Genomic DNA, 27,510 nt, shown 5'->3' on the forward strand with positions numbered 1-27,510 from the left:
GTTAGGTGGTGTGAAAACCACTCATCAACGAAATTGCATCCAAGTCCCTGTACTGCAGTTCCCTGTGTCACCGTGCAGACAGATGGACTCTCCTCCGGGCTCTGTGGCAGGTTCAATATTGTTTATATACCCCAAAACCTCCACGGGGAGATGCCAAATCAATAGGCCAAGAGCTGAAATATAGTCATTTCGTGCCTTTATTTTTCTGTTTTTAAAAGGACAACGATCTTTCTACAACTCTGCAAAGCCTCTTATAACATTAACAGAAACACTGCCAGCTGCCAGGGCCCCAGGGGCACTTACGTGCCTCACTGCCCACCGTGCCCACCCTCCTGGGGCTCCCCCCCACCCTGCCCAGGACCCCACGTCAGCCCCCCAGGGCCATCAGCCCCTGCCCCAGCGATGCCGCAGCAGGGCCGGTCTCCAGCTCCCCACAGCCCTGCCCTGCCCAGCCATGGGTCCCACCGAGCCAGGCCCACCCGTGGGCCCACATCCCGGCCCGGTCTCAGCCTGTCCCTGTTCCCAGGGAGGTGCCCGATGCCCAGGGCTGGGGCTGCCCTGGTGCCCCCCAGCTGCCCTGCTCCTGGCTGGGGCGGTGGGACGGGCCCTGGCTGCTGGGCCCTGCCCTGATAGACCCCAGGGGAACCCCCGCCACGGCCTGGCACCAGCGGCCTGAGAAATATTAGCACAGGACAAAAATCAAAGTACAAGCTCAGCCTTGCCAGAACCAAAACATCCTGACCCAGCCCCACCACACAACATATGTTAAGGTTTTATAAGTGCAGGGATGCTTCTGCTTTCCTTCTGGTACTGAGCTACCGAGGCCTAACTCGATTGTGCTTTATCTTCTCTGCAGCGACATTGTGTGGTACCCTGAAGAGATGGCTGCTGCCACCATCTTCCCACCTCTGGGCCACCTCAGTGAGGTCCAGCTGGAGCCCAGTGCCAGGTCACACTGGGTCTGGGCCACACCGCAACCGAGCGTGGTGGGCAGCCATGGCATCCCCACCTCCACTGCCACCATGGAAGCCGCCAGTCCAGGCCGACTGCTGTTTCCAAAGGGGAGAAGGCTAGACCTCAAGGACCTGTCCCCAGGAAGGACTTGAGAATCACAATCAATTCACCAGCATCAGTCACATACATGCTAACATCAACTCCCTCCCTAAACGGTGGTGAGCTGAGGAGCCTCAAGGCTCATGGTATTTCTTGAGAATAAGTGGAGAGTTGCTCACCTTCCGTGACACACGGATGTAGAGGGAAAAAAATTTTTTTGCAGTATTTTCTTCTTCCTTTCTCAGCCAAATCCTTACTTGGGCTGTTACGGATTATTCACACAGCAGCCCTGCCTGTGCTGACTGATCAGATTACTGCACCAATGCCTCATGGCTTTCAAATTCATTTCACAGGTTTCCAAGAAACAGATGCTGATACCTGATAAGTGGCAGCACCTGGCTTCAAAATGTGTCATCGGTTCATCAGCCTCCAATGTCTCGAGTAACATCTCAGCTTGGTGGAGAAATGTTACCCTAACCAGCTAACATCTTTCTGCGTGGGGAAATAAAACTCCTCTTACATACTTGTTGACATACTGATTCACACCTTTGCATTGTTCTCAGAACTATTTAAGCACACGGAGGCCAAATGAGTGCAATGATCCTGTTTCAAACATTCAGTGCCCTGGCTTCCCATTGTATCCCAGAAGTTACCTACTTGTCACAAGCAGCTTTACGTGGTTCTATGGCACAGCTGAGATTCTTTGAAATATTGTTTTTATTAAAACAAAAGCAATCATTTGCATATGTATTGATTTTGATTATCAGAGGACACAGACATGATTGCATAGGTAACAGAAAAAAATGAACTACATGAACTGCTTTCTTCATCATTGTAGAGCTCTGAATTTCAGTATTTCAGCCTGCTTTCTGACATGATGAAGGTAAGACATTGATACAGTGCACACACTCAAAAACTGTTACACAATACCCATTTAAAAAAACCCACATATCCAACAATTTGACCAGACTTGTTTTCCACAAGTTTTCCACCTCTTACCTTGCTGTAAGACAGAATTACCCAGGGAACAAATTGGACGCTACACTAACAAGGCTCTCAGGAATCTAATTATAGAATGGCAAAAATGTTGAATAGAGGCACATTAAGTAACACGGCTGTCATTCTATGGCAATGCATGATATACACCTAAGAGCCACTCATGGCCAATAAAGTCAACAGGAGGATTTGCATCAGCTTACAAGAGCATAAAGGAAAGGAAAACAGTGTTTCTTGCACTGTACGGCCAGGAAAATGGAGCCACAGTGACCAAAAGACATGGCTAGATTGCAGTAAGACCATTTGTAAGGCCAGGTTTAGGCACACGGAGATGCTAAGGGCCACAGAGTGGGACAGAGGGAAAGCTGGTGAAAGCCCTGCTGCCAGTTTTGCACCCACAGTCACTCTGAGAAGCCAGCCTGGTGCTGTGGCAGCTTGGGAGAGGGCTGAGCTGCTAGGAGGTGGCTACAGGTGGGACCCCGGGGCGGCTGTCCCACTGCATCGGTGATGGCAAGGGCAAGTGAGCTCTGTCCCTGCCCCGATGCCTTCTCTCCCCTCCCTGTGGTAGGACTTCAAACAGCAAAGTTCATTGCTACTCTCTCTCCGAAGCCTTGAGCCAGATACTACCGCTTCCACCGAACAAATGGGTTGCTGTCTTCCAACCAAGTCTACTTCCTATACTATTTTAATCCTTCAATTAATTTCTCTGAGGCCTCAATTCACTCTGACGAAGATCAGTGGAAATTCATTCTGTTTCTGGGTGCTTTGCCTGTGTTACACTGACAAATGCACATCAGTGGATAATTAGCTTCTCGGTCAGTAGATAGGCTGTACCCATCAATTTCTGTGAACAAAATGCACTAAATCTATGCAGTAAATCGACCCTTAGAGGCAGGACAATTGTAAAGCACTGAGCACCAATAAACACCAATCAAAACCTAAAGAAGCCAGTACTGCCAAACACTGCTGCCAGCAATACTACTGACCAGAGTGGGCAATTCCTTTAAAGAGTATAATATATATAACGCCCACAGATACAGTACATCAGACCAAATGAACTCTAAACTGGCAATAGCATTGTCTAAAGGCATATTGGATCTCTCATTTTAGTTGCTGCCAGTTTTACCGCATGCTTATGTCACTGAGATGCTAAGGCTGAAAGGTCACATCATATCTTAGAAGGTAACCATCATTGTAAACATACAGTCTCTGATCTGCGGGGTTATAATCAATACTCTGGATAGTATCTAACTTTTTATCCATAATGACACTAATATGACCTTCTTGGCCAGTACTCGTGTCATACGTGTAGAAGATTTCCTCTTTCCTTGTGTTCATTGGCCTTGTGGCGTACAGAACACCACATACCATGAAAGCATTGGAAACAGATGGCTTGTACTGTCTTGTCTGCCAAGTATTTAGCACATCAAGTGTGGTCTCATTGAGTTTGCTAATCATAATGTTGCCCATGCTATTTTCTGTTGAATATATTACCCATAACCCACTTTCATCCACGGCAAAATCTATGGCTTGCCATGATACACCTGCATAAGAGAAACGGTTACTCGTAACAGCCTGTGGAAGCCTCTTCCTCAAAACCATGGTGTTTGTTTTTAAATCATGCTTCACCATATCGCTTGAACTATAAGCATGATAGTACAAATAATTATTATAAAGGGCAGCACCACTTCCTTCCCCATATGTTATTCTGCTTTCATACGTGGGTTTAAACAGCAGCAAATCATCAAAAGAACTATAAATTCTGTAGTATTCCAAGTATCTCCCATCTGTGTTCAATGGTGCAACCCAATAGACTTCCTTCTCTGGGTTAGAGGGAGAGTAATCTCTACCCCAGGAACCATATTTGTAGGAAAATCCTCTCCAGTTCAGCTTTACAATATAGGGCTGGCTAACATTCAGCAGTCCACGGTGAATGCAGCTACCTGCAATTAAAGAGAAAAAACCAGGTTTTACAAATGTCATCATTGGGAGAGAGGTTTTGCATACTGTAGCCTCTAGAGTGTGCTCTTTAGGGATTAGCTTTGTGATAAAGCACAGTCATAAATGCATAGCTTCATGTATAAAAGACTCATTTTGGGTCAAGGTCAGCAACTGGATGGCACCAAGTGTTCCAAGTTGATTCAGAAAGTTAGTAAAAAAAAAATAGGGTACATGTTATTACAGCTAGTTGGGGAGTGTGGGGGGCTGGAGAAAAGATAGGGACATCCATCCTCAGTTAGGATTAATTTGCAGAAAATAAGTGCTCACTGCGCTGTTCCAGACAAGGGACAGATTTCTTTTTCTACCCATTCGATGCACGCCAGCTGGATGCACTAGGAAATCCCTTGGAAAATACAATTTCAGAAGCATTTTAGGTTATTTTCTACCTCAGTGGAACTGAGAGCATGGAAGATGGGGAAAAAAAGAAAGAGGCGCATCTGATTTCTGTGTATTTCACTGCGGAGGGAAAGGAAGGAGCAGCAGCAGCAGTAATTCCAGAGTCACGTTTCAGATTAGCATTCTGCTGTCAGAATCACAGCTTTACAACAGTGCGTCACAGCCGCATGGTGCCTTCCACCTCAGGCCCTCAAAGAAATCTGCAGACAGTAACAATCACAGCCTAGGAAATGTAGACAGATACTATTCCAAGTTTCCATGTGAGGCAACTCTAAAGAGAATATGACTTCAAGCTGAACCAGAACAGCTCTGTTTTCCACATATCAACTACAAAGCCATTTTCAGGATTATGGAAAAATGAATTTAGATACAAGAAGTACTTTCCTTTTACTCATGGTGAATGGCAGTGACATTCCTGTTTCCTGATAAATTCTCAATATTGTAAGTCACTGGTGGAAAAAATCCTCCACTCAGAAATGTCTGTGGGCCTCAGACGAGTCCGAGGCTTCCACTGGCAAAAACCAGCATGCTGTTTTCCAAGTGTTAACATTAGCTTTTTGTATTACTGCCAGTAATAAAAAAACTGCCGCAGATTTTTCATTGTAAGGATATGTTCACCTGAAGTAATGGAGACAGAGATGTCAAGTGACTGGCACCAGCTCACAAGTTTAGTGGTACTCCAATGCTTCCCAATTCAGTGGAGTGCTCTAGCCACTAGACAGCCTTTCTTATTAAAGATGGAGTATAATATGAATAGTCTCACATGTCAATCAATGGATAAATTAATGGCCACAACTCTTTGATGTTAATAATACCTCCCTCAGCACAGGAACTCCTTGCACCACTAGCTATGGCATCAATGATGAAAGTCAAACTTATCTTTTGAGTTTTTAATACTTTGCATGGATACCATGTCACGATTGCTTACAGCCTGTATGAAAAGAATGGCTGTTCATAAGCTCAGTCATATGAATGGTTGTCTAGCATATAAATAACCTATGTCTTAGCACAAAGAAGAAAGAGAAATAATAGAGAAAGAATTTACCTTTTGCCCTCAAAGCTGGCCATCCTTAAGCAAGGCCAGACAATACTTACGGAGCTGCATTGAAAACTCCTAAAGCCACTGACAGAAAAAGCCTACGAGATATCTTGTTTTCAAAGGAATCCTAGTCTATCCGACAGATAGAGGGAAATGTGAAGACAGACCAATCTGAAGCACTCTGCTTGGAAAAAGACTGGGAAACAAGATATTTGGTGAAAAATGGACTGTTGTAAATGCAGAAATCTTTTTCTGATCTGCGTTGCCCAGGGGGAAGATGCTCTGCCTCTGGGACAAGGAAACCTGTGGCCTGAATGTTAGAAATGTCCAAGCAAGAGGGTAACATTTCATAGAATCATAGAATAGTTTGGGTTGGAAGGGACATTTAAAGGTCATCTAGTCCAACCCCCTGCCGTGAGCAGGGACATCTTCAACTAGATCAGGTTGCTCAGAGCCCCGTCCAACCTGACCTTGAATGTTTCCAGGGATGGGGCACCTACCACCTCTCCGGGCAACCTGTGCCAGTGTTTCACCACCCTCATCGTAACAAATTTCTTCCTTACATCTAGTCTTATATCTGTGCCAATGTGTAAAGTCAATTTGGGCAGTGAAGCACTCCATGTCTCTTCCTTTCTCAAAATGTAGTATTTCTCTCCTTCCACTACCTAACACCTTCACCCCTCACAGTTTTGTTTTGTCTTGCACTAGTGACTTGGGGGACATGTGATTCACCTGCAGCCTCCTCTCAACTTCTATGAGGAAGGTGGGGAGCAGCTTTATATTAAACATAAATCACTATGCTGAGCTAAATCCCTGTGTCCCCAGGCCATGTGGGCAACTCCCTTGGAGTCAGTATTGCCCATGGGAGCAGCTCTGCGTCACTGAGTGCCCAGCTCATGGCAGAGGGTGACATGAGTTGTGAACAACCCCGTCTCCTCCCACAGCCCCCTTTGTGTCCTGGGATTCTTGCGCCTGAACATGGGTTGAACGCTGCTTCCCCCGTGCCACCAAGAATCGATGCAAATCAGCATTCCTGGCTCGGAGCAGATGAGCATTTAAGCATGCACTTAAGTGCTTTACAAAGGACGAGGCCCTGGAGCAGAAACCTCATTTCCAAATATAGCACACAAGGAAGGCACTGCTCTATGGCTAGCCAGGCTGTATCTCTGGAAATGGCACGTAGCCTGGCCAGTAACATGGCCTCAGCGCTTGGCACAGATACCAACGTTTGGAGGTGCTTGTACCTCAGCTCATGCAAAGGAAGAAAGCTGAGGCGGACAGTGCAAAATGGCTTGCAGCCTGCCAACTCCATAAATCAATTTGAACTGTTTTTTTCTTACATCTCTATTATGTATTGTTACCTCCGGCATGAGGGCTTCTTTCAAGCTGGTGACATATTGAATATATTACTGTGCTTAAATCACAATAAACTTATCTCAGAATTAAATGATTATTAAATGCTCTAAAACTCTTGATTTGTTTAGAAAAGTGTAGCACCGAAGCTTGCAGGTAGTGAAACACTGCTAAACTCATCTATATGCAACCTCAAATAATTTTTCATGTCATTAAGCAGAACACAATTCCAGATTTATTTTAATAATTCATACATTGTTTCATAAATAAAAAACAAACGTGTGTTCAGCAGAGAGACCTTTTTTTACAAAAGAAATAATAAATTATTATTTCTTCCCTTAAAGAGATCTCTCTGCTGAACACTTGTTTGGTTTTTATTTATGAAACAATGAATTATTAAAATAAAGTTAGAAGCGTGTTCCGTTTTAATGACATCAAAAATTGGCTGAGGTTTCTATAGAGTATGTGCTTGATTTTGATTGCCTTGAAAACTATCCCAGAATTTTTTTTTTTTTTACCAAAAAACTCTGTGGTAGTCAGGGGGTGATCTGTCTTCTGCACTGGTTCATAAGAATTCATTGTTGTTTATTTAATCTAAACTTGCCTCCCTGTCTGCATCTTGGGGAAAAAAAATGCACAAAGGAAACAAAGTGTCATGTAATTTTGTAAATATTAGAAGGTACTTGAAATAAATCCATATGCATTATTCAAACTTTCAAGTTTTTAACTCCTTTCCCCACTGTTTTGGCCTCTGATAAATGACATCCTGGTATTTTTGCCTTCCTTTGTTTCATGCTTATGTAGCAAATAGGCTAGAGGAGGACTAAGTTACGTACATACACGTGTACTTCTCCTTCTCCCTACATAAAGAACCAGTATCTCAGCTCAGTTGTTTACTAATCCTTCTGATTCATCAGAAAAGGAGCTGGCACTTAGTTGTCAGGACTGGAGGGAGCCTGATTTGCTTGGCTAACAGGCTGCAGAAGTGAGCATTAGATGCACCCCGTTGGGTCTCGCTTCACCCACTTCACTCTGAAGCACTCGCAGAGCACATCAGCTTCTCGCTCCAACAATACAGGTGCCAAAAAAACTCCAGCAGCCTCCCCTCACCAAGCAGCTGCATCTGGTCACAGAGGAGCAGGGACCACAGTTCGCCTATGCAGCCAAAGATCATGAGACAAGGCGGGACCCGTGTTTAAAGGAACTCCCATGAGGGGCACAGAGACCGGGAGCAGGCTGGTGCTACACTCTCACACATGCTCCCGAGCACCAGATCTGCACCCTCCTCTCCCATCAGAAGAACTACTCCATCCAGATGTGAGAGCTGTTACCAGCCTTACTATGGCGTGAGACACAGGAGACAGCTGCTCAGGGAAAGGCTCATCTTGGCTCCTATTGTCTCACTGACATAGGAAGACCCACACAGACACCTCAGTCTTCACCAGTATCACAGGGTACAGACACAGGCTGACAGCTGCATCAGAGAAGACTTATGTTGTCAGCATCTAACAGGGGATGAGGTGGAGGGCTGGAGTTCATCTGACCTACCTTCAGGCAACTAAAAATTTGGGTGCTGCCGCTAAGATCCCTCCCTTGCCAATGGAGAAATGCATGTATCTCCAGGGGCAGTTCAGGCAGTCCTGGAGAGAAGCACTGGCCAGCTCTTTTCAGGTGCCTGTAGGCGTGTCTCTCTCTTTGTGTATGGACGTATTAATTTCAAAACACATCCCAAAACACTTAAAAAACACAGACATCTTGGGTACATAGGAGGTAAACTATAAGGTAAAAGTGAAATCACTCTAAGACTCCAATAGGATTGCCTGAGTTTCAGCATTAGGCTACACCAGGTCTTCCTCCTGCTGAGACCTATTCACCAGTAACTTGAAATCCTTAATTTCTAAATGTATAAAAGCCAGAAAAAAACAGCTTTGCTCTTTTTTTCCTTCCTTTCTTTTTTTGCCTTTGAGAGTTTCATCTGACTCACTTCTCCCTGCTGCCTCTCTCAGATCATTTCAGTGAGATGTGACAAAGAATCTGCTGCAGAATCCTCAAAGAACCATCCTGGGGTCTTTTCTCTGTATACCTGCCCTGATGCAGCCAGATGAGATCAGCGTAAAAGAAAAACGAATGGATAAATATTTCTTCCCGCTGGAGTGGTGAGGAGAGAGATGTCAGGAACTGCTGCAGACAGGAAAGCCAGTGATGATGATGAGGATGATTAACTATATATTTACTGAGCCCCATCTCAGACACTCAGACACACACCTCTCCAGTCAGAGAGGAAAGCAAATGGAGACCAGTGATTTCTTTCTGCTATGTTGTTTGAGAACGGCCTGCTCACTCTGAGAAATACAGCAGCAAAAGCCTTGGGGGACAGAGTCAGAGGGGCTGTGTTCTACAGCACTGAGAAGCAAGAAGCTTTAATTAAACTTGCCTTTAGACTCATGGTCTTAGACAGCTTGGGGATTAGCCAAGCTCTCTCTAGTTCATGTTGCCTACCCAAAATATGCAGGAGAGAGGATGAAGGGGAAAAGAAAATGCCATCTGAAAACAGGACAAAGAGTCAGTTTAATACAAACATTATAAATATAATATGAACTAAAAGCAGGGCAAGGCCAAATGGTTTGGCAGGAATTCAAGGCATTCAAGCTTGCAGAGAAAACGTATGGAAATTGTGTTCAAATGCATAAATGAGTGCTTCAGAGGCCTAGGTGTGAGCATCCATGCAAAGTCTCCAAAATGACCATCTAGAAAATGCAGCTCTCTCACATACTTACTCCATCTCCCCAACCAATAACGTCTTCCTCCTACTGCTTGTTTTCAGATGCAGTCTGCAGGACATGTAATTGCTCTACAAAGTTCTCTGCCCAGAGACTATTTGCTCCCCGCCAGGCACACAAAGTCAGGATATGCCAGTCCTGCATGGATTAGCAGGGATCTGAGCCTGCATAACACCTGGGTGATCTGTATAGCTGGCATCTCCGAACAGGCAGGAAACTTGCCAGCCCTCCGCAGTTGCCATTCCTTTGTGCCAGCCTCAGAGACCACCCTCACCTTAAAGGCAGCCATGACAACACACCCACACACATCCTCCAAACCTTCTGGCGTTCCTGTTGCTGTGGGCAGGAGGTAAACTCACAGATAACACCAGAGGATGTCCTCAGCTGATGTCAGTGGTGATAATTCTCTGGAAGTCAATGGAGCTCGTTGTTCATACACCTGGGGTTTTGGCCTTCTAAGTTATTATCTGCTTTGTGGTTCCCACACAATGCGGTGACATAAAAGGTGCCTGAGCTAGCTGGCACACCAGCCAGGAATAACGCAACGCTAAAGCAATACCATTTTGGTCCCAAATAAATGCTATCCATCTCCCCATTGTGCCGTAAGAAGCAATGCTAAATAATTCTATTATGGTCACAATCCTATGCAGTTACATTTACCCATCCCAGAGCTATCATCCTGCTCTAGGCATGACTTGTTTATCCCTGCATGGAGCTGCACTGTGAAGCATAGACCTCCCTTTCCCGCTCTGTGAAAGATCCTATATCCCACAGATGCTCATGCCAACCAGCCAGGCGTAAAAGCAGCCCCTTCCTCCATCACTCATGGAAGGACACAGTATTCTTGTTCCAGAGCCCAGTACTTTCTCACTGAAACAAAGGCTTGCTGTAGGCTTGAAGAGAAAGAGGCTGTTTCTTTCCACACACCATCACCCTCAATAAATCAATGAGATGCCCTTCAAATACTTTTAAAACATTGCTTTTTCTTTTTTTTTTATTGAAACATTTTAGGCCCTTCCTTAAGGAGCAAAGAAGCGCCTTGAGATCTTGCAACGCAGGTTTTTGTTTCAGCTTTCTCTCCTGCCTGATCCCCAGACAAGGTGTTACTTGCGCATCCTGTCAGAGAAGTGCAGCAGCTGCCCGCACCACCATGAAGCCCTAAGGAGATCGCAATAGGAAAGGCTGCTGATCCTAAGGGAAGCTTGTATTTCTGCCTCTCACCTTTCCAACAAGATGTTTGAACTAACTGACCCCAAGGTGATGAAAGGTAAATGCTGGTAGGTGCAAATCTGTGCTCCTTGCAAGCAGGACACCACTCCTCCTTTTTTATGGGCTCCTCTAGCTGATTGCTAACCAGGTTATGTGAAAAAGCAGGATCCTTCCCCTGGGTATTGTATACAACAGAGCACTTTCTCTCACACAATACACTGTCAAAAGGAACCCCCTGTGTATAAAACTCTTGGGGGACCAACACAGCTTGATAAATCCTCCTGTCTGTTAGCAAGTGGGATGCTTGACCTGGCATACCTAAACTAGTGTTTCCTAAACGGTTTGCTCCAGTGTATCATACCTGAATCTCAAAATTTCTCAGACTATGATTCACTCACAATGTGATTTTTCAAACTGAACACACTGTCAAGACAAAAATTATTCCAGCTGTAAACTGATTACCACACGCCCTGTGACTGTTGATACTTTTATATGAACTGCACTCTGGGAACCACTGATCTAAGCCCCAGAACGTATCCTTTCCTAGTTAAGAAAATTATAAAATCCTAGTTCCACTGAAATCAGTAATAAAGCTCTCACTTATTTCCCTGAGACCAGAATTTCCCCTCAAGGTTCTTGACCTTCTGATTTAGAAGAATCTTTTGCCTGTGAAGCAAAAGTAATCTTCATGCAAACTACCTTCCGGAGCTTGCATACCAACAGCTTTAGTACATCAACTGTTGCTCATACATTTCCCAAGCAGCGTTAGAGCAAAATTGCCATGACACAGGTCACTTTCACAGGAACTGTTAAAAATCAAAGCTGGTCAGAAAAAAGCATAGTTTCCCGCAAAAAAAAAGGTAATTGTTTTGAAAAAGAGAAGGGGGGTAGAGATTCATTTTTGCACTGCAGGTGAGAAGAAGATTACAACTTTTTCCAGTTGAAAACAGCTACTGTGTCTGGGTTTGCCTCCTGCCCTCATTTTCCTTTTGAACCCATTGATGAAACATTAGGAGCTGTCTGCTCAATTTTTCAAGAGTGAAGTAGTATCATTACAATTGTATTTAATATTAACAAAGGGAAATCTCTGCATTTACTGTTCTACCCATGTATTATGTTGTTTCTTATCTGACATACAAGAGAAATGCTTACCTGGTGAGAAATAAGGGGGTACTGTAGTTTTGTTTGTGCCCTCTTCACACTCTTTCAATCGATTCTGCAGAGACACAATTTGTCGACGAATTGCAAGGATGTTGTTTTTGTCCAGTGATTCTAGTTCATTTACCAGTATAGTCAGATTTGTGATCTGGAGAAAAAAAAAAGAGAGCAAGTTTAAATTTCTGTCAACTTTATTTTACAGGTATTTGCAGGCACGGTTGATCATAGCATAGAAGAGCTACAGAACAGGTTTTAAGAATAGACCTTATCCTGCTAGCCTGAGCTTTACATTTCCAGCAGAGGTATGTGACCACAAAGAAATGCTTTAACACTCAATTGTATACCACAATGCAAAAATATAGTGTTATTTTATACATAGTATAAAAATACCCAGTAAGTCTTAGGCAAGTACTAGCTACTATATACAAAAAGTACTTATTCCAGCCTTACAAAAGTATCTGGAAATTTTATTTGCAAAAATGTTCTCAATCACCTACTTGATGATCTAGAGGACAATGGAGAAAATGATATTTCACTTTCCATCTGAAGTAATTATTCTCTCTAGGTGAGTGATTAATTACAATTTTGAAAATGTGATTTATAGTCTGCTGGGAAGGTGATAGTCTTTCCCACTTCTTGATTTCATATTGATTGGGCCATTGCCCTAGCAACCAGAAGCTAATTTTTTAATTATCTAAGTTAAAGCACAGAGGCTTTCAAGCATGGGGGTCTACAAATTAATATTTATTATAATAATTTAATCAGCTCGTGTGCTTAACACTATGCAAAACTGTTAACTTTCAGGCAGATGGTCAGCAAAAATAAAGAGGTCCCCATTTGTTTTGAGGTTTCTTTGCTTTTCTGTACTCTATATCAAGGAAAAAGATGTTAATACATTTAAGGTCAAGATTTCTTTTAATTTATGCTGATGAAATGCTAAAACAATTCCACTGGCTGCAGTAGAGACAGGCTACACTTCCTCAACCTAAACACTAAAGAGAGAATAGACTATCTGTATTTTTGAACCCTCTGTGACTAATTAAGAGTTTGGCAATACCTCCAAATATATTTGCTCAACGATGACATTGCTTCCAACAAGGCTGGATTTCAGCTGAGTGACCAGTCTCTCTAGGTCACTGATTTCCACCTTCAGTAACTGGAAGTCCAGTTCTGTGTAAGATACACTGCTCTTCTCCATATACTCCACTCTGATGGTTAGATTAAGGATTTGCTGCTGATACCGTTCAATCATTTTTGAGTACTCTCTAACCTTCAAGGAAAAAAAAATGTACATATTCAAGTCCAGGTTAGCAAATAAAACAAGCCTGCTTGACATCTTTATTATATTTCTGAGTACCCCATGTATAACTTCCACATACTTGACATATATTCTTCACATAAACTACATAAATGAAGTTCTCATCACATACATAAAAAATGTAAAATTTAACCCTCATTTATTGTTGGCAGTTCCACAAAGTCCCCTCAGGAATGCCTGTGTATAACTGAAGGCAGAATTTTACTCGCAGTCTTCTGTTTTTTTAATTCTTTGCCAATATTGTCTCTGTGAGCTAATTTTATCCTCAAGATACTTACCAAGTCAAGCCAAGAACTTACACTGACGAAAATTTTATTAGGAAATCTGCAGCATATTATCTCACAAAAGCAACCCAAGAAGGCTGAAAAATGCAATAAAGGATTTCCAAGTTTTTCAACTTCATTTCCTATTAATTCTGAATCCAAAAGGGATTTTACCCTGTGTACATTTGAATTGTGTCAAAAATTGGCAGAACTGGTTTGGAGTTTGTCTTTGGGCAGGGGGGGATGTTTAAACACAGTGTTAAAAATCAAATCTGGTTTAAATGAAAGTGTAAAATTTATTGCTGGCTTTAGCTACAGTAATTTACATAGCAGCCTTTTCAGCCTTTGAACCATTAAACAGTTGTCCGGACAAATGTATTTTCACACATGTATTTGCTGAAATAAAGGTCACAGCACAAGCATTGTGATGCAGAATGTTAAGAATACTATATGGACTTGGGACATTCCTTGGAAAATATTAGTTCCTTGAAATTTAACACTTGGGGAAAGATACATAATTTCTCTCCTATATGCTTCATAAAAGTCATGTCTGTTTTCCCTTAAATCAACATAATTATATCCCAAAAGGTAAGGAGTAGGGATAAATATAATTAGTTTGTTGCACCAGTAAGTCCATATTTATACTCTCAGATGGTGTTTGTAGTATAAGTCCCTTCCCTACAGCACTATGATTTTCATAACTATTACTTCTTTGACTAAAAGATTTTTAGTCCACATTGTCTCAAACATTCTTGCATTATCTTGACATAAAATGAAAACCAGTATTTTTCCCCATTGGCTTTGGAATGGCCTGTAAAACCCTGTCATGGAGCGAAGACCATGGACTCCCTTTTCTCCTTTCCTGGCAGCAGCCCCCCTGGGGAATGGGGATCCCAACAAACATAAATAATAATTAAATAATTATAAAATATATATAATAATAATTATAAAATAATTATAAAATAATTCCTTTAAATTTTGATTGAATCCCTCGTGTACCAAAGAGGAAGTGTGGGAGCTCATGGCATGGGAATTCATGAAGGGCAGAAAGGATCCTTTCAGATCGTAAGATATTCAGTGGTGTGGTTTAAGAAGGAGAAACATAAGTGAGAAGACTCTCTTTTCAAAAGTATAATTTTCAATAGTGGCAAAACTACACTATAAATCTGAACGAACCCCTCTGCATGCACATACATTACGTACACCAAAACCAGGCTGCTCGATCCTGTGCATTTAAATCAGGGTTCGAAACAGATCTTTTATTCTAAGTGTGTTCCGCCAGACTTTGAGCTGCTCTGATATAAACTGGCATGTCTCCATAAGTTGCAGCAGAAGCACCCTGACTCATAACACTGGATGCTCTAGATCTCCCAGGTCAAGCCTGGGTAACTTCAAGCTAAGGAATAACTAAGCTATTTATTACAATTAAGAATAAAAAAAAATAATAGTATATAAAATCTTAGACCTAGCTCCTTGTATCTAGCTGACAACAAAGACAGCTGGGATCCCTTATCCTAGCTGTCACCATCATCTGTTCAGGAGGGAACAGTAGGAAGAACTGGACAATGTTCTTGGAAAAGCCGGATATAGTTGGACCTCACGCTTTCACTGATCACCAAAATCAGTTTGGAGTTGGAAGATATCATCAAAAAAATCTTCTGAAAAAATTCTTCAAAGGTAAATGTTTAAACTGTGTGTCTAGAGTTTGCACAACAAAAAAAAAAAGCATGTACAATCACAGCCTGAGAAATATAAAGCAAGCCCATGTCTGAACAAAATTGCACTGCTGTGTGAAGCTACGCACATCATAGAGATATTTGGAAATCTATCTAGGTATTAATAACCTTTCTCACAGTAATACTAGTAGTAGTAGTAGTAGTAGTAGTAGTAGTAGTAATGATGATGATGATGATGATGATGATGATGATGATGATGATGATGATGATGCAATACAGACCAAATCTACAAACCACTGAAATAAACAGACTGATGCTCATTAGTGAGAAACTTGCGACTTTGGAGTTTTCTCCCGGGTCCTGAGAGCCTGAACAAAATGCTGAGGGCTGGAACAAGGCATACATAGTTATTTCAGTCCTGATTGCATAGTGCTGCAGGACACAGACCTGAAGTTCTCCTCCCACATCAGAGGGTTTTCACTCAGTCAATCCTCTAGGTCATTTAAGGACATGTCAACACCATCCAGTGGAGTATAGCTGAGAGACATCCATACAAATTGAGCCTGAACTAGCCCCAGCACTCTGAAGTGCTCTATACAGCCACACCAGCATCACCATGAACTAAAGCTAATAGCTCCCCTGGCGAATTATTGGACAAATATAATTTTCTCAGCAGTGCTGTTCTAACAGGTCTATACTGCTTTTGCAGACAAATCCAGCACATATGTCAAGCATTGCAATGCCCTGTGCGGACAATCCCACCTGCTCAGATCTGGCTTAGGAATTTCTGTAGTTTAGAATTATCAGTTGAAAAAGGAACATGATGTTGCTCTTGTGCTGGTTTTGGCTGGGATAGAGTTAATTTTCTTCATAGTATGGGGCTATGTTTTGGATTTGTGCTGAAAACAGTGTTGATAACACAGGGATGTTTTCATTATTGCTGAGCAGTGCTTACACAGAGTCAAGGTCTTTTCTGCTCCTCACCCCACCCCACCAGCAAGGAGGCTGGGGGTGCACAAGAAGCTGGGAGGCGACACAGATGGGACAGCTGACCCCAACTGACCAAAGGGATATTCTATACCATATGACATCATGCTCAGTATACAAAGCTGAGAGAAGAAGAAGGAAAGAGGGGACGTTCGGAGTGATGCCATTTGTCTTCCCAAGTAACCGATACGCATGATGGAGCCCTGCTTTCCTGGAGATGGCTGAACACCTGCCTGCCAATGGGAAGTAGTGAATGGATTCCTTGTTTTGCTTTGCTTGCATGTGCAGCTTTTGCTTTACCTATTAAACTGTCTTTACCTCAACCCACGAGTGTTCTCACTTTTACTCTTCCGATTCTCGCCCCCATCCCACCGCAGGGGAGTGAGCGAGCGGCTGGGTGGGGCTTAGTTGCTGGCTGGGGTTAAACCACGATAGCTCTGTTGCTGGGCAGATGGATTTAAGCAGCTTGTAATCCCTGCTCTTCTACTGCATCTACCTGCTGGGGACTTGGTTTTTGACAGGCTGGCACAGAAATTCTGTGCATATCCCATATTTAGGGATATAGACCAATAACTAGTAATGACTGCTGCCACATTTGTTGTAAAAGCCTAAAGTAGGGTATGATGAGTGCATAGGGCCTGTATTAGCCCTTTATAGCAAGAGAATGGAGCCATGTGAGGCATATGTAGGGAAAAAAACCTCAGTTTCAGTTTTTCCTCCTTTCCAAGCGTTGTCACCCTCGTGGAATGAAAAGGGCAGGAAAAATCTGCAATGCTCATTTACTGTGTCATTTACCTGCAATTGGTATTTATCAACACAGGTTTTGCAGCATGCAAACAGACACTTCTCCAGCATGCATTTGGAGAGGACAGAAGGGCGAACAAAGCTGCAAGATGAAGACGTAAAAGAAAAACAAGTGGGAGGACTGAGGGAAGATAAGAAAGAAGTGACAAAACCAGCAACTCTATAAAGTGACTCGGCCCAGGACACTGGCTTCAGGCAGGCCTGACCTCTACAGACCCATAAGGAGCAAGGTTGGCAAGCAGTCTGCAAGCTGACACCGAGAAGAATTCCACTGCAGGTTAACCTATTTTGAAAACAGCTGTTCCTGGCAGAGGGCAGGCATGCTTTTTTCCTCTTGTTTTGTTACGTGAGATGTTGTGGCCGTTGTGAGCCAAGTTCTGAAAGGCACTTTGTCTCCTTGGGATCACGTGCTGATCCATCCCTGTTACGGAGGTGTCCTCCCCCCTTTCCTATTGAGAGGAGCAGCCACTTCCCGCTTTGCTTTGAAAGGTTAATTTTCTTCTGTAATCATAATTATGCTGGCAAAGGTTGATGTGACAGAGGAAAAATTAGTCTGGTATTTTCAGCCTACGGTTTGTACTCATTTGGCACATGAGAGCATCTCTTTATCTGCGAGCTTCCTTGCCTGCTGATTCTATAAAAGGACCCCCTTGCTTTTTGAATTAGCCTACAATCAGGCAAAAGGTTAACGATTCAATCAGGTTGTTTATCTGGGACTTCTAGCACATGGAAAGCATCCTTAAGAGGGTCCAATCCTGCAGCTCTTACCCAGGAAAAGCTCCCATGAGCTTCAAAGCCTGTTTCAGAAGAGCAACTAAAGCATGGATTCTCAGTCAAAAAAGGAAACCCTCAGTAGAAATTCCCACTCCTGTGGAGAGACTAGGTTATGTTTGAGCATGATTCCCTAGGATTTTGCTCAGGATCATTTCTAATAATGATCAATAATGAGAGCTTGGCTTTCTTCCATTCCATTTTTGTCTTCTCTCTATGAGTATTATCATGACTAAAGTAATATCCAGGATTGTATAAGGAGGGTTTTTTCTACAACTGGAAAGGTGAAGAATTTTTAAAGATGGAGACTCATGCATCACAAGATCTCAGATTACTTAAATTCAGATATCAATAGGGCAATGCTCAATAGCTTTCTTCTTTCTACAGAAAAACATCAGAACTGAGAAATCTTACACAGAGTTACACCAAAATGCAATCTGTTCATTTTCATTTCTGTAGTGTCTCTTTGCCTATATCACACCAAAGTATATGTCACACTATCTAACTAGATGCATTGTAACATTGCTTGGCTGATTGGTCTCGACAGGATGAAATTCAGTGAAGCCTGAGTTAGGTCAAGAATTTTCACCGTCTGCAGTGAGAATTGAAAGCCAAGGTCAGTGTCTACACTTCGGTACACTGCTGGCCACCTAAGGATGACAACACAGTTAGACCAGTTGACGTCAGCTGGCAACCTAGATATTAAAGTCCACGGTGGAGATTCAGCTTGAAGCTGAATTTAGAGATGAGTTTCAGATACAAATCTGGACACCTAATTTTAGATATCTATAGTAACCTGTGTCTTTATATGAGCAAGATGTCTGAACTCAATGGAGATCTGGGGTTGTCCAGCAGCACTTGAGATGCTCTGCAGATCTGCATGGCACTAGCAGATAAGTCACACAACCTAAAGGAAACATGCACCCTTCTGAGGAAAGTACTGGTAAGAGACTGGTTACACCAGGGCAAGGTGGTACACAAACACCCTGAAGAATCACGCCAACTTTCTGGCTGGGAATCATGTCCCTGATCCTGTCCCAGTGCAATTAGCTTAAAATGCTGGCACTGACCACACTGGGAACAGTATGGGGATGTCCTGGTTTCGGCTGGGATAGGGTTAAATTTCTTCCTAGTGCTGTGTATTGGATTTAGTATGAGGAGAATGTTGATAACACACTGATGTTTTCAGTTGTTGCTAAGTGCCCTCCTAGTCCAAGGACAGCTCCCGTGCCTACTGACTGAGCTAGGTACACAAGATGGGAGGGAACATAATCAGGACAGCCAGCCCAGCTGGCCAATGGGGTATTCCATACCATGTGACGTCATGCTCAGTATATGAACGGTAGGCGTGATCCAGGAAGTGCCGATCACTACTTGGTTATCGGTCAGAGTGGGTGGTGAGCAATTGCATTGTGCATCACTCATTTTGTATATTCTATCATTATCATTATTATTTTCTCTTTTCTGTTCTATTAAACTGTCTTTATCTCAGCCCACGAGTTTTTCTCACTCTTACCCTTCCGATTCTCTCCCCGTCCCACCGGGGGTGGGGAGAGTGAGCGAGCGGCTGCGTGGGGTTTGGCTGCCTGCCAGGTTAAACCACGACAGGGGACCTGAAATCTCAGTGATTTTCATAGATCATTAACTCTGAGCTATGCCTCCATGCTGCAAGGGCTCAGGTAAACTCCTGTGCTTGGAGGCAGTGGGACTTCTGTCAGCTTGCCCTTCATATCCCTGCTGACAGCTGAATGTGTTTCATTGTTAGCTCCAGTTCTTTCAAAACAAATGATTTGAACTGAAAGATCTTACCACAGGATCCTCTGCCTGTTGTTGTGGGTTTTATGCACAACTTCTTATCTGTTCTTGATTATACCAGAGGAGGGTTATGAATATTTATGGTTAGAATTTATAATTTAATGCTGTGCCTTTTCTGCTGATTAATTCAAGGACACTTCATTTCTTAAGATGCTTGGTTCCTGAAGAAAACACTTTCTGCTGGACACCTAATCTGAATCCTGAGTATTTATCCGCTATCAAAAATCAAAGACAGATTTCTGTCTTCACGGGCAGCTTTACCCAGTGCATTACAGCATGTGTAGGTTTGCCTGAATTCCTCAAAAAATGGATCTGAATTCATGCAACAAGCAGCCAAAGTAGTGTAAGGTGTGTTTGTCTTCAACAACAATGCATAATTCAGCAGTCTCACTGCTACGGCTTCAGATGTTGACAAGGAAGATATTTGATTTTTTAATTTTTTTTTAATCTGTGAGGGCAGGAGAAGTGAAGGGGCAAATATTCACCTACTTCACTCTGGGCTGTGGTGACCTTTCTCCTCTTTCCCTTCATTTCCCTCTTACAATCTGGCTGGTTTGATACAAATAGTAACACATGAAAGAGCGGGAGGCTTGGCTTCCTTAGCTCTGTGTAGCAATCACAAACCGATAAAACTGAGCCAAAGGAGGAAAAACATAATCATTCTTCCAAAAATACCATATGCCTTTAGCTACAAAGGCCTAGAAAAGAGACCTAAGGATATTCAAATGTATGACATGCTGCAATGTCGAAGATTTGAAATTTAATCACCCTTCTCCTTGTTATTACAGAGCCTTTTTTCCCGCTGTTTGAAAGACAGGTCACAGAAAACCACTGACTGCTGTACTTTTTCACAGGTAACCATTTTTCAGCAAAGATACAATTGTTGTATTTATGAGAAAAGAACACCTTACTTGAGAAAGCTCGCTCTCAAATTTCTCCGAGAGCGTTGCAGCTACAATTTCCAATTTCTCAGCCTTCTGCACTGGAAAGGTGGTATCCGGCAAGTACACAGAGCACTGACAGGTTCCCTCGTCATCCACAGAGCCAGAGACATTGGCAAAGAGCTGCAATAACAAATGGGTAGGGAAAGAAGTGTTAATATTCTTCTCTGGAATCAGTAGCTAATGCCTGACAATAATATGAGCTGTAACAATCAAGAGATCAACAACTTCATTACTAGACATCCTTCACCTTTTGCTTCCAAGGACCTCCACATATCTAGCAATTGTTATGATTCAGCCTTACAAATCTTTCTGAAAATAGCTAAATATTGCTGTAAAGATTTTACCATTGGAAAAATGGAGGCATATAATAGTTCTTACTTTCCCAATCTTGTGGACAATGTTCCTAAGATAATGAAATAACTTTTCCAGCAGATGGAAAAGCACACAACAGCAGGAAAATAACAACTTAGTAAGTTAGGTCTTATATTTAGTGTTCTGTTAATCAGAATTGAATTGACCAGATCATCTAGTCATTTCCATCCCTAGAGATGGAAGCACCGAAGTAGAACTAGTAACAGGGAAAGTTATGAAAAGAAAAATGCTTCATTTGAAGTTTCTCAGCCAGTCCCAGCAAACAGACATATGCATTTAATTATACACCACTGAAAGGTGACGAATTAAATATGCAGGCTCAGCCTAAGGTAGAGATGATACTTATTTTGCTACAAAATATTGCACGTAACACCCACACATCACAGCCCGCTTATCCAAGTTTGTGGATAGTTTGCAAAGCTATTGCCCATGCCATTAGCATGAATCGCCTTGTCCTGGCTCTCTGCATGTTCAAAGCATCACCATTGGTGCAATGTGTATGGTGGATGGAAAGGTCAGGGCTGGCAATTCATGATCTTGCCATAATTTACAGACAAAGCACATCATTTCCTATAAACACTGGTCTGAATACTAAGTGTGTTTGAAGCAGTTCTTTTTTTGTTTGTACACAAAACGTTTCCCAGTTCATAAACCTACCACGAATTTATTAATAAAGATATTTGATGTTACTTTAAAATATTCTGGCACATACTTCAATGCGGCTGCATATTTTAAAACTACAGGTTTGCTCTTTAAATACACTTCTTTCTATAATCTCTCCTCCTGCCTTGCAGAAATCCCAGTTATTTATGTGCTTTCTCGTTCTCTCTCCCTCTTAAAAATAAACAAGCAAACAACAAAACTATCTACTGAAAGCTGACATTTCAGCACTTCTTTCCTCTCTTTTTCACAGTGATTTCGACTAACTTCCTCACCGCCAAACAAGCCCAGAATATGCAGTGATGGCCAGCAGCAAAGCTGTCTTGATCTGTGAGCCCAAGAAGAGAACAGCAGCAAGCTGGAATGATCCCAGTTCACACTTCTGGCAACCTCTTTACCACAGCCGTAACAAACAGCACACATCTCATTTTGAAAGAAAGCATGAAAAGACGTTTTGTCTGTGTTATTCAAGCACCATGGGCCTTAAAACTTCACTCATAACCAGACTGCTGAAGACTTTTAACATGAAAGGAAGCAGAAAAGTATCTCATGGCATTCCAGAATGTCCCATCACATAACTTCCATTGATTTCCCTGCCAGGTAGGTTACCAAAGCACTTCTGAATATCCCACTGAGAACACACTGCAAACTATTTCTAAGTTTCCAAGTACTTTTGAAGATATGGCTATCAGTACCTAAATTACTACAAAAAATAGGTTCCTAAGTCACTTAGATGCTTCTGCACCTCTGAGTCCTCTGCGTATGGGCATGACTGGGATGGAAAGTTGCTCAGCAATAACAAAAGAAACGGATGGGGGAAAAAACAAAAGAAGAAGTAAATGTGGCTTAGTGAGTACATGGGACTTTCTATAAGACCGTTGTGCTTTGGCATGCCAATTTTTGTGTAGAAGGTATTGTATTCTATCCCTTCTGTGTATAACACAAATATATATCTGTATATGTATACCAAAAGAGAGTATACTATGCATAGTATAGCATAGTACGTACTATATATATTTACATATTTCCATATATAGTATGGTGCAAACTACACATTGTGTACTCTGCTATAAACGACAGTCCTGACTATATATAGCCATCAGTTTATCTAGAGGTACCATACTTACTCCATGTGCTAAATAAACCATTCATAAATGTATTCAGATGATTTCCCCAAAAAACTCCAACTTGTGCATTTAAACTCCCTATGAAAAACAATCATTATATTTTAACATTTGTGTTATGAGAGCACTTTGAATTGCAGGCAGCGCTTCATTGCAGTAAGTGCAGCCTACATCCAAGCCAAGAGCCAGTTTCCCCAGAGGAGCAGACAGCCTGGGCAGACATAACTGCTTCCATTGACATTACAAACAGTGGGATCATGATGTTCACGAGACCAAGAAGCATTGTTTAGTTAAAAGCCCCCTGGGTCAGTTAGTGCTTCAATCAAAATATAATACCAGTCAAATGATAACCATATAACAAAAATGTCTTCCCTTACCCTGTAGAAAAATGCACAAGATGATAGGCTGTGCATAGGCTTGTGACAAGATGGAGTTGCATGCTTTTTAAAGTTTAATAATTTACACTGAATGCTTAAAAGAGAGCAAACTGTCCAGGCCTACAGCAAGGACTTGAGAGCAACATTTCACTCTCTAAAATTAAGCTGTTACATATACATATTTAAAGCTATGAGAAATGTTCCTTTTCCACATCCCTTCAATTTAAGAAAGGGAGTAGGAGCCAGCAGGTACTTAATGTTCTGAAAACCAGGGAATTTATTCAGCTCCCTAAATGTGGACGTAAGGTTACATCCTCAAAACAGCCTAGCCACTTCAGTGCTTAATTTCCAGCTACACTGTAGCCCAGTGGCATTCACAGCTCTGAATCCGCTACTTGCTCTTCCTAAAACAAAGAATGGGAGCCACAGAAACCACACAGCAGGGACAGAGGCCACCTCAGCTGGGCAAGGAGATGGATGAGGTTTGGGTCCTGCTATTGAGACTCAGAGAGAGACTCCTAACTCCATTTAACCTTCTAAACCCTCTACTGGAGCCAGAGACTTAACTTTCTCTCAGAAGAGATCCTTCCACACATCCCAGGTGCCACAATGGGCTAGCCTGGACACCAAAGGCCTGCCATTGAGTGTCTACCACCTCTGACCTGATCTGGAGCTGTGCTTTGGACAAACCCTGTTCTTGCTACTAGGTTGCGAGACCGTGCAGAGCAAGTGTATGCCATTGACTCGGCTCCAAAGCAAACATGTTATTAAGCAGTCACTGGCAGAGAGAGGGAAAGAAACCAAACCCTGAATTCTGCAGACCATGGACTTGAGCACTGTACCGGAAGGCACGGAAATCAGAGTCAAATCCCTCTATCAGCAAATAGTTGAATAAAATTCGAGCTACGTAAAACAGGAGGAATGAAGATTTTCTCACCCCCAGCAACCACAAGTGGGTACTTCTCAGAAGATTGTTTCAAGGCCCTGCTCTGGTTTACATGAGAAGACAGAGTTGAAAAGAAGTCTTCCCCTTCCTCCAGGGAGGCTGTAACCACCAAACTGGTACACTGCCATCAAACCCCCATGGCCCCAGCTGTTTCACGTCAGTTCAGTAATCACAAGGGCAATTCCAGAGCTTTGGATGTGACTTAAGGCATTGAAGACACAGCAGCAGCACTGATGATTTTGGGAATTTGCTACTGCCTGAAATCCTGGATACACAACACTTAAACACCTTCTCCTGGGCAGCCTAACTGATGAACGTGTATCAAGGTCAGATCTCTGAGTGACTGTGTAGCATTTAAAAAATGGGACACAAGTTCCTATTTTTTTTTCCTGGACTTCATTAAAGAACAATAATGGTCATACCTTTGGGGGAGTGCTCAGGTCACCAGTTGTCTTGCTAGGCTGAGTCAGATACGGAAGAGTCGTACTGAATTGAGGGGTCTAAAAAGCAAAGGTAAGCCTTTTTCAGTGCAAATTCCTGCATATGGCACCATTCCTTCCCCACCAGATAGCCCCCATCCTGCAGCTCCAAAGCACTTTGATTTTATTGTGGGAGCCATTCCCAGCAACTCTAAAATTAATTGGTTTTTCTGATCTGCTGCTGAGGCGACTAACATTTCCCCGGGCATGGTGTCACTTCATAGACACCTCTTCTGGAAGAAAGGCTCTGTGTGACCAGTGCAAGGCAGGGGACGCTCAGCCTGCCCAGGAGGTGTGAGCTGGGGCTCTGACAGGCAGCCCTGGCAGATTGCCTGGCAGTCTAAAACGACAGTACCATGCCCCTGCCCTAAATCCAGAGACTACTGTCCTCCCAGCAGGGACGTCCACTCCTGGCTGCCCGGCTCGCACTCCAGCCTTTCAGCACCGGACTCGCTGCCCCCTTCACGCCAAGCTGTCAGGCTGCGAGCTGTGACGGCTGGGGCACGCGTCCCGCTCTGCTGCTGGCACCACGGAGGGGGCAGCATCCCACCGCGGGGAGGGAGCACCAGGGGAAGCACCACACTGCCAAGGATACAGCCAGGTCCACCTTGAGAGTCTTATGTAGTAAGACAATATACATCCCCTTTAACGTTCATCTGTGGCTGGCGCCTGCCTTCCTGTCGCAGTAAGGAGAGCGGCTGTCACCCTGGCACTGTACTGTGTGTCCCTAACGGTCTACTGCGTCCCCACACAGCGTGCAGAGCACAATGCATCGCCGTGAGGCAGCACACTGTCACCCGTAGTGGGGTCTCACCAAAATCTGTGGCAAACTGGGAACTGCAGCAAGACACCCTCAATGTCAAATGGGGTGACAGACCGAGCATCAAATGGTCTTCCCCCGCAACAGGACACCTACCCCTGGGTCTTTCTGCATTTCTCAAATCCCAGCCGTAGCCCCATTCCCGAGTCAGGGAATGGTCGGGAACTCCAAATGGCCAGCAAAGGGCAGGTCTATTAAAGGGCACAGCGTAAACAACTTTTTGTGGGACAGTTTGTCAAATAAACCCATTTGAACAAGCATTTGTGTGCTCATATGATTACACTGGGGGGGGAGGGGGCAGCTAGTAGCAATTAACAGTGGTAGGGCAGAGAGCATCACAAATTGTGTAAATTGCACAAACTGGGAACTAGCTTAAAGCTAAGCAGACTGAGCAGAAATGTCTCCCATATTAAGCTTTCTACCCCAGCTTATCAACATATATTTACACCTCCATCTTGACTTTTGCAGCTTTGCACTCCTGGAGCAGATAAATGCACCTTCCCAGGAGATGCTGACTTCACTGCCTGCATCCACAGCGCTCCCAAACTTCAAAAAATATAACTAGGGGCACACAGGATTTTTCTGGTTAGTAACCGAACCAGACAAATCAGAAAGAGTCATTGGGAGCCAAAATTATTTTTTTCCAAATTTTAACCAAAAAATACCAAAAGGCAGTCACTTTGGGTCAAACAAAACCAAAACTTTTTTTCATTTGAAAGAGCTTTTAAGCTATTTGCAAACTTTTTCTTCTGATAATTTAAGCACAGTTTTAAATTTAAAAACAATGAGGCAGTACAAAATAAAAACAAATCTCTCACTGACGTAATTTTTACTTTTTACATTTTTTTTCAAAGTTTTCTCTTCTCCCTTCCTCCCTGGATTTGTTGGTGGGTTTGGTTTTTTTTCTCTGATTAATAGCTTTGATTTGAACATCTCTCTTGCCCAAACAGATATAGTTTTATGGGGAAGAGAGAGAGCACCCCACAAAAACCAGCCAGCATGGCTTTCATATGCCTGGTCACAGACTATGACAGCAATCATGCAACTGGGAAAGCCCGCACCTCTCAACTCCATCCACATCAAAGATGTGGATCCTTTCCTGCTATAAGCTCTTGCTAATTAATTAGAAGCTACACAGAGCATTTAATATCCACTCAGATCCTCACTGGGAGTTGCTCTCATCTAACCAAAGGCAGAATTTGACTCTGATTTTAAACCTGTGCCTCACTTTTACATTTATTACCCAGTCCCTATACATTTGTTGGGGGGAGGATGGAGGAATACTTTAAACTTTCTGCATGCAGAGATCTCTACTTTTGCCTAATAATTTTCCAGTAACCTTAAAAGATTTTTCAGCAATCTAAATTACATGAGAAGACAAGAAGGCACCAAAGCTCAGGTTATGAGACCCCCATCTTACCACTTCTGTTGCTGCCATTGTTCCAGCCAGAGCAATCATGCTTCGCACGAGGAGCAGCACAGCCACCTGTGTGTGCTTCATCTTCTCAGCGGCAGATGTGACAGCAAAGGGGACAAAGGAGATCTTTTATAGTAGAGTCTGGGGATTTCCCCAACCAAACTTTAAGGAACTTGCATGATATTTTTTTAAGTTTTTGGAGAAATGATGTCATGAAGTCATATAATAATATGTGCCAAATACTAACGTATAAAGAACATACGAGTTACTCACCATCAGAAATTAACTACATCCAATTTCCTAACAGGAAAGCTTTCCCATATGGTGCAGTATCTAATCTTAATCTTGGTTATGCAGAACTGGGTACTTATTGGCTAGGACAGGTAGATAGACATTTCCTCTTACTGTGACTCAATCACAAAAATTGTTATAGATTCCTTCTAAGTTATGCAGACAATACAGGTCTGGGTGGTATTTAGTACTTCTTATAGGTACAGAGAAAAGCAGGTCATGTTAGGCTTTTCACACACCAGAAACATCCTCCCCTTATTTCAAAGGCCAGCAGACCTTTTGACAATAAGTAAAATGCTCAGGGGTCTCTACAGCTTTTCAGTTCCCTCAACTCTCACATAGCACAAGAGGGACACAAACAGACTATCTCCTCCCTTTTCCTTCCCGGTAAGCTTATGTCTCGTACATTAACACTATGTACCCATTAAATTTTACTTGTGTACTCACCAATGCTTACTCAC

The 27,510-nt window shown here is 42.9% G+C and overlaps 1 protein-coding gene across 1 annotated transcript; it reads right to left on the minus strand.

Annotated features, from left to right (window-relative positions):
• Positions 1 to 3,198: 3,198 nt before the first annotated feature.
• OLFM4 (olfactomedin 4) lies at positions 3,199 to 26,842 on the minus strand. The gene is made up of 6 exons (XM_075139799.1): positions 26,762 to 26,842; positions 24,465 to 24,542; positions 20,531 to 20,683; positions 13,043 to 13,255; positions 11,980 to 12,133; positions 3,199 to 3,992 (listed from the first exon to the last, which is right to left on the minus strand). The coding sequence occupies exons 1-6, from the start codon at positions 26,840 to 26,842 to the stop codon at positions 3,199 to 3,201; spliced, it is 1,473 nt and encodes a 490-aa protein (XP_074995900.1).
• Between the last annotated feature and the right edge of the window lie 668 nt (positions 26,843 to 27,510).

Source organism: Calonectris borealis, chromosome 1, assembly GCF_964195595.1.
Source record: "Calonectris borealis chromosome 1, bCalBor7.hap1.2, whole genome shotgun sequence".
Taxonomy (NCBI): Eukaryota; Metazoa; Chordata; class Aves; order Procellariiformes; family Procellariidae; genus Calonectris; species Calonectris borealis.

Excerpts from the sequence above, each read along its gene's own strand:
- OLFM4 (XM_075139799.1), bottom strand. The coding sequence starts at position 26,842 with ATGAAGCACACACAGGTGGCTGTGCTGCTCCTCGTGCGAAGCATGATT. Across the intron at positions 24,543-26,761 it reads CAATGGCAGCAACAGAAGTG|ACCCCTCAATTCAGTACGAC; the intron begins GTAAGATGGGGG and ends TTTGCTTTTTAG. Across the intron at positions 20,684-24,464 it reads ACCTGAGCACTCCCCCAAAG|CTCTTTGCCAATGTCTCTGG; the intron begins GTATGACCATTA and ends TTGTTATTGCAG.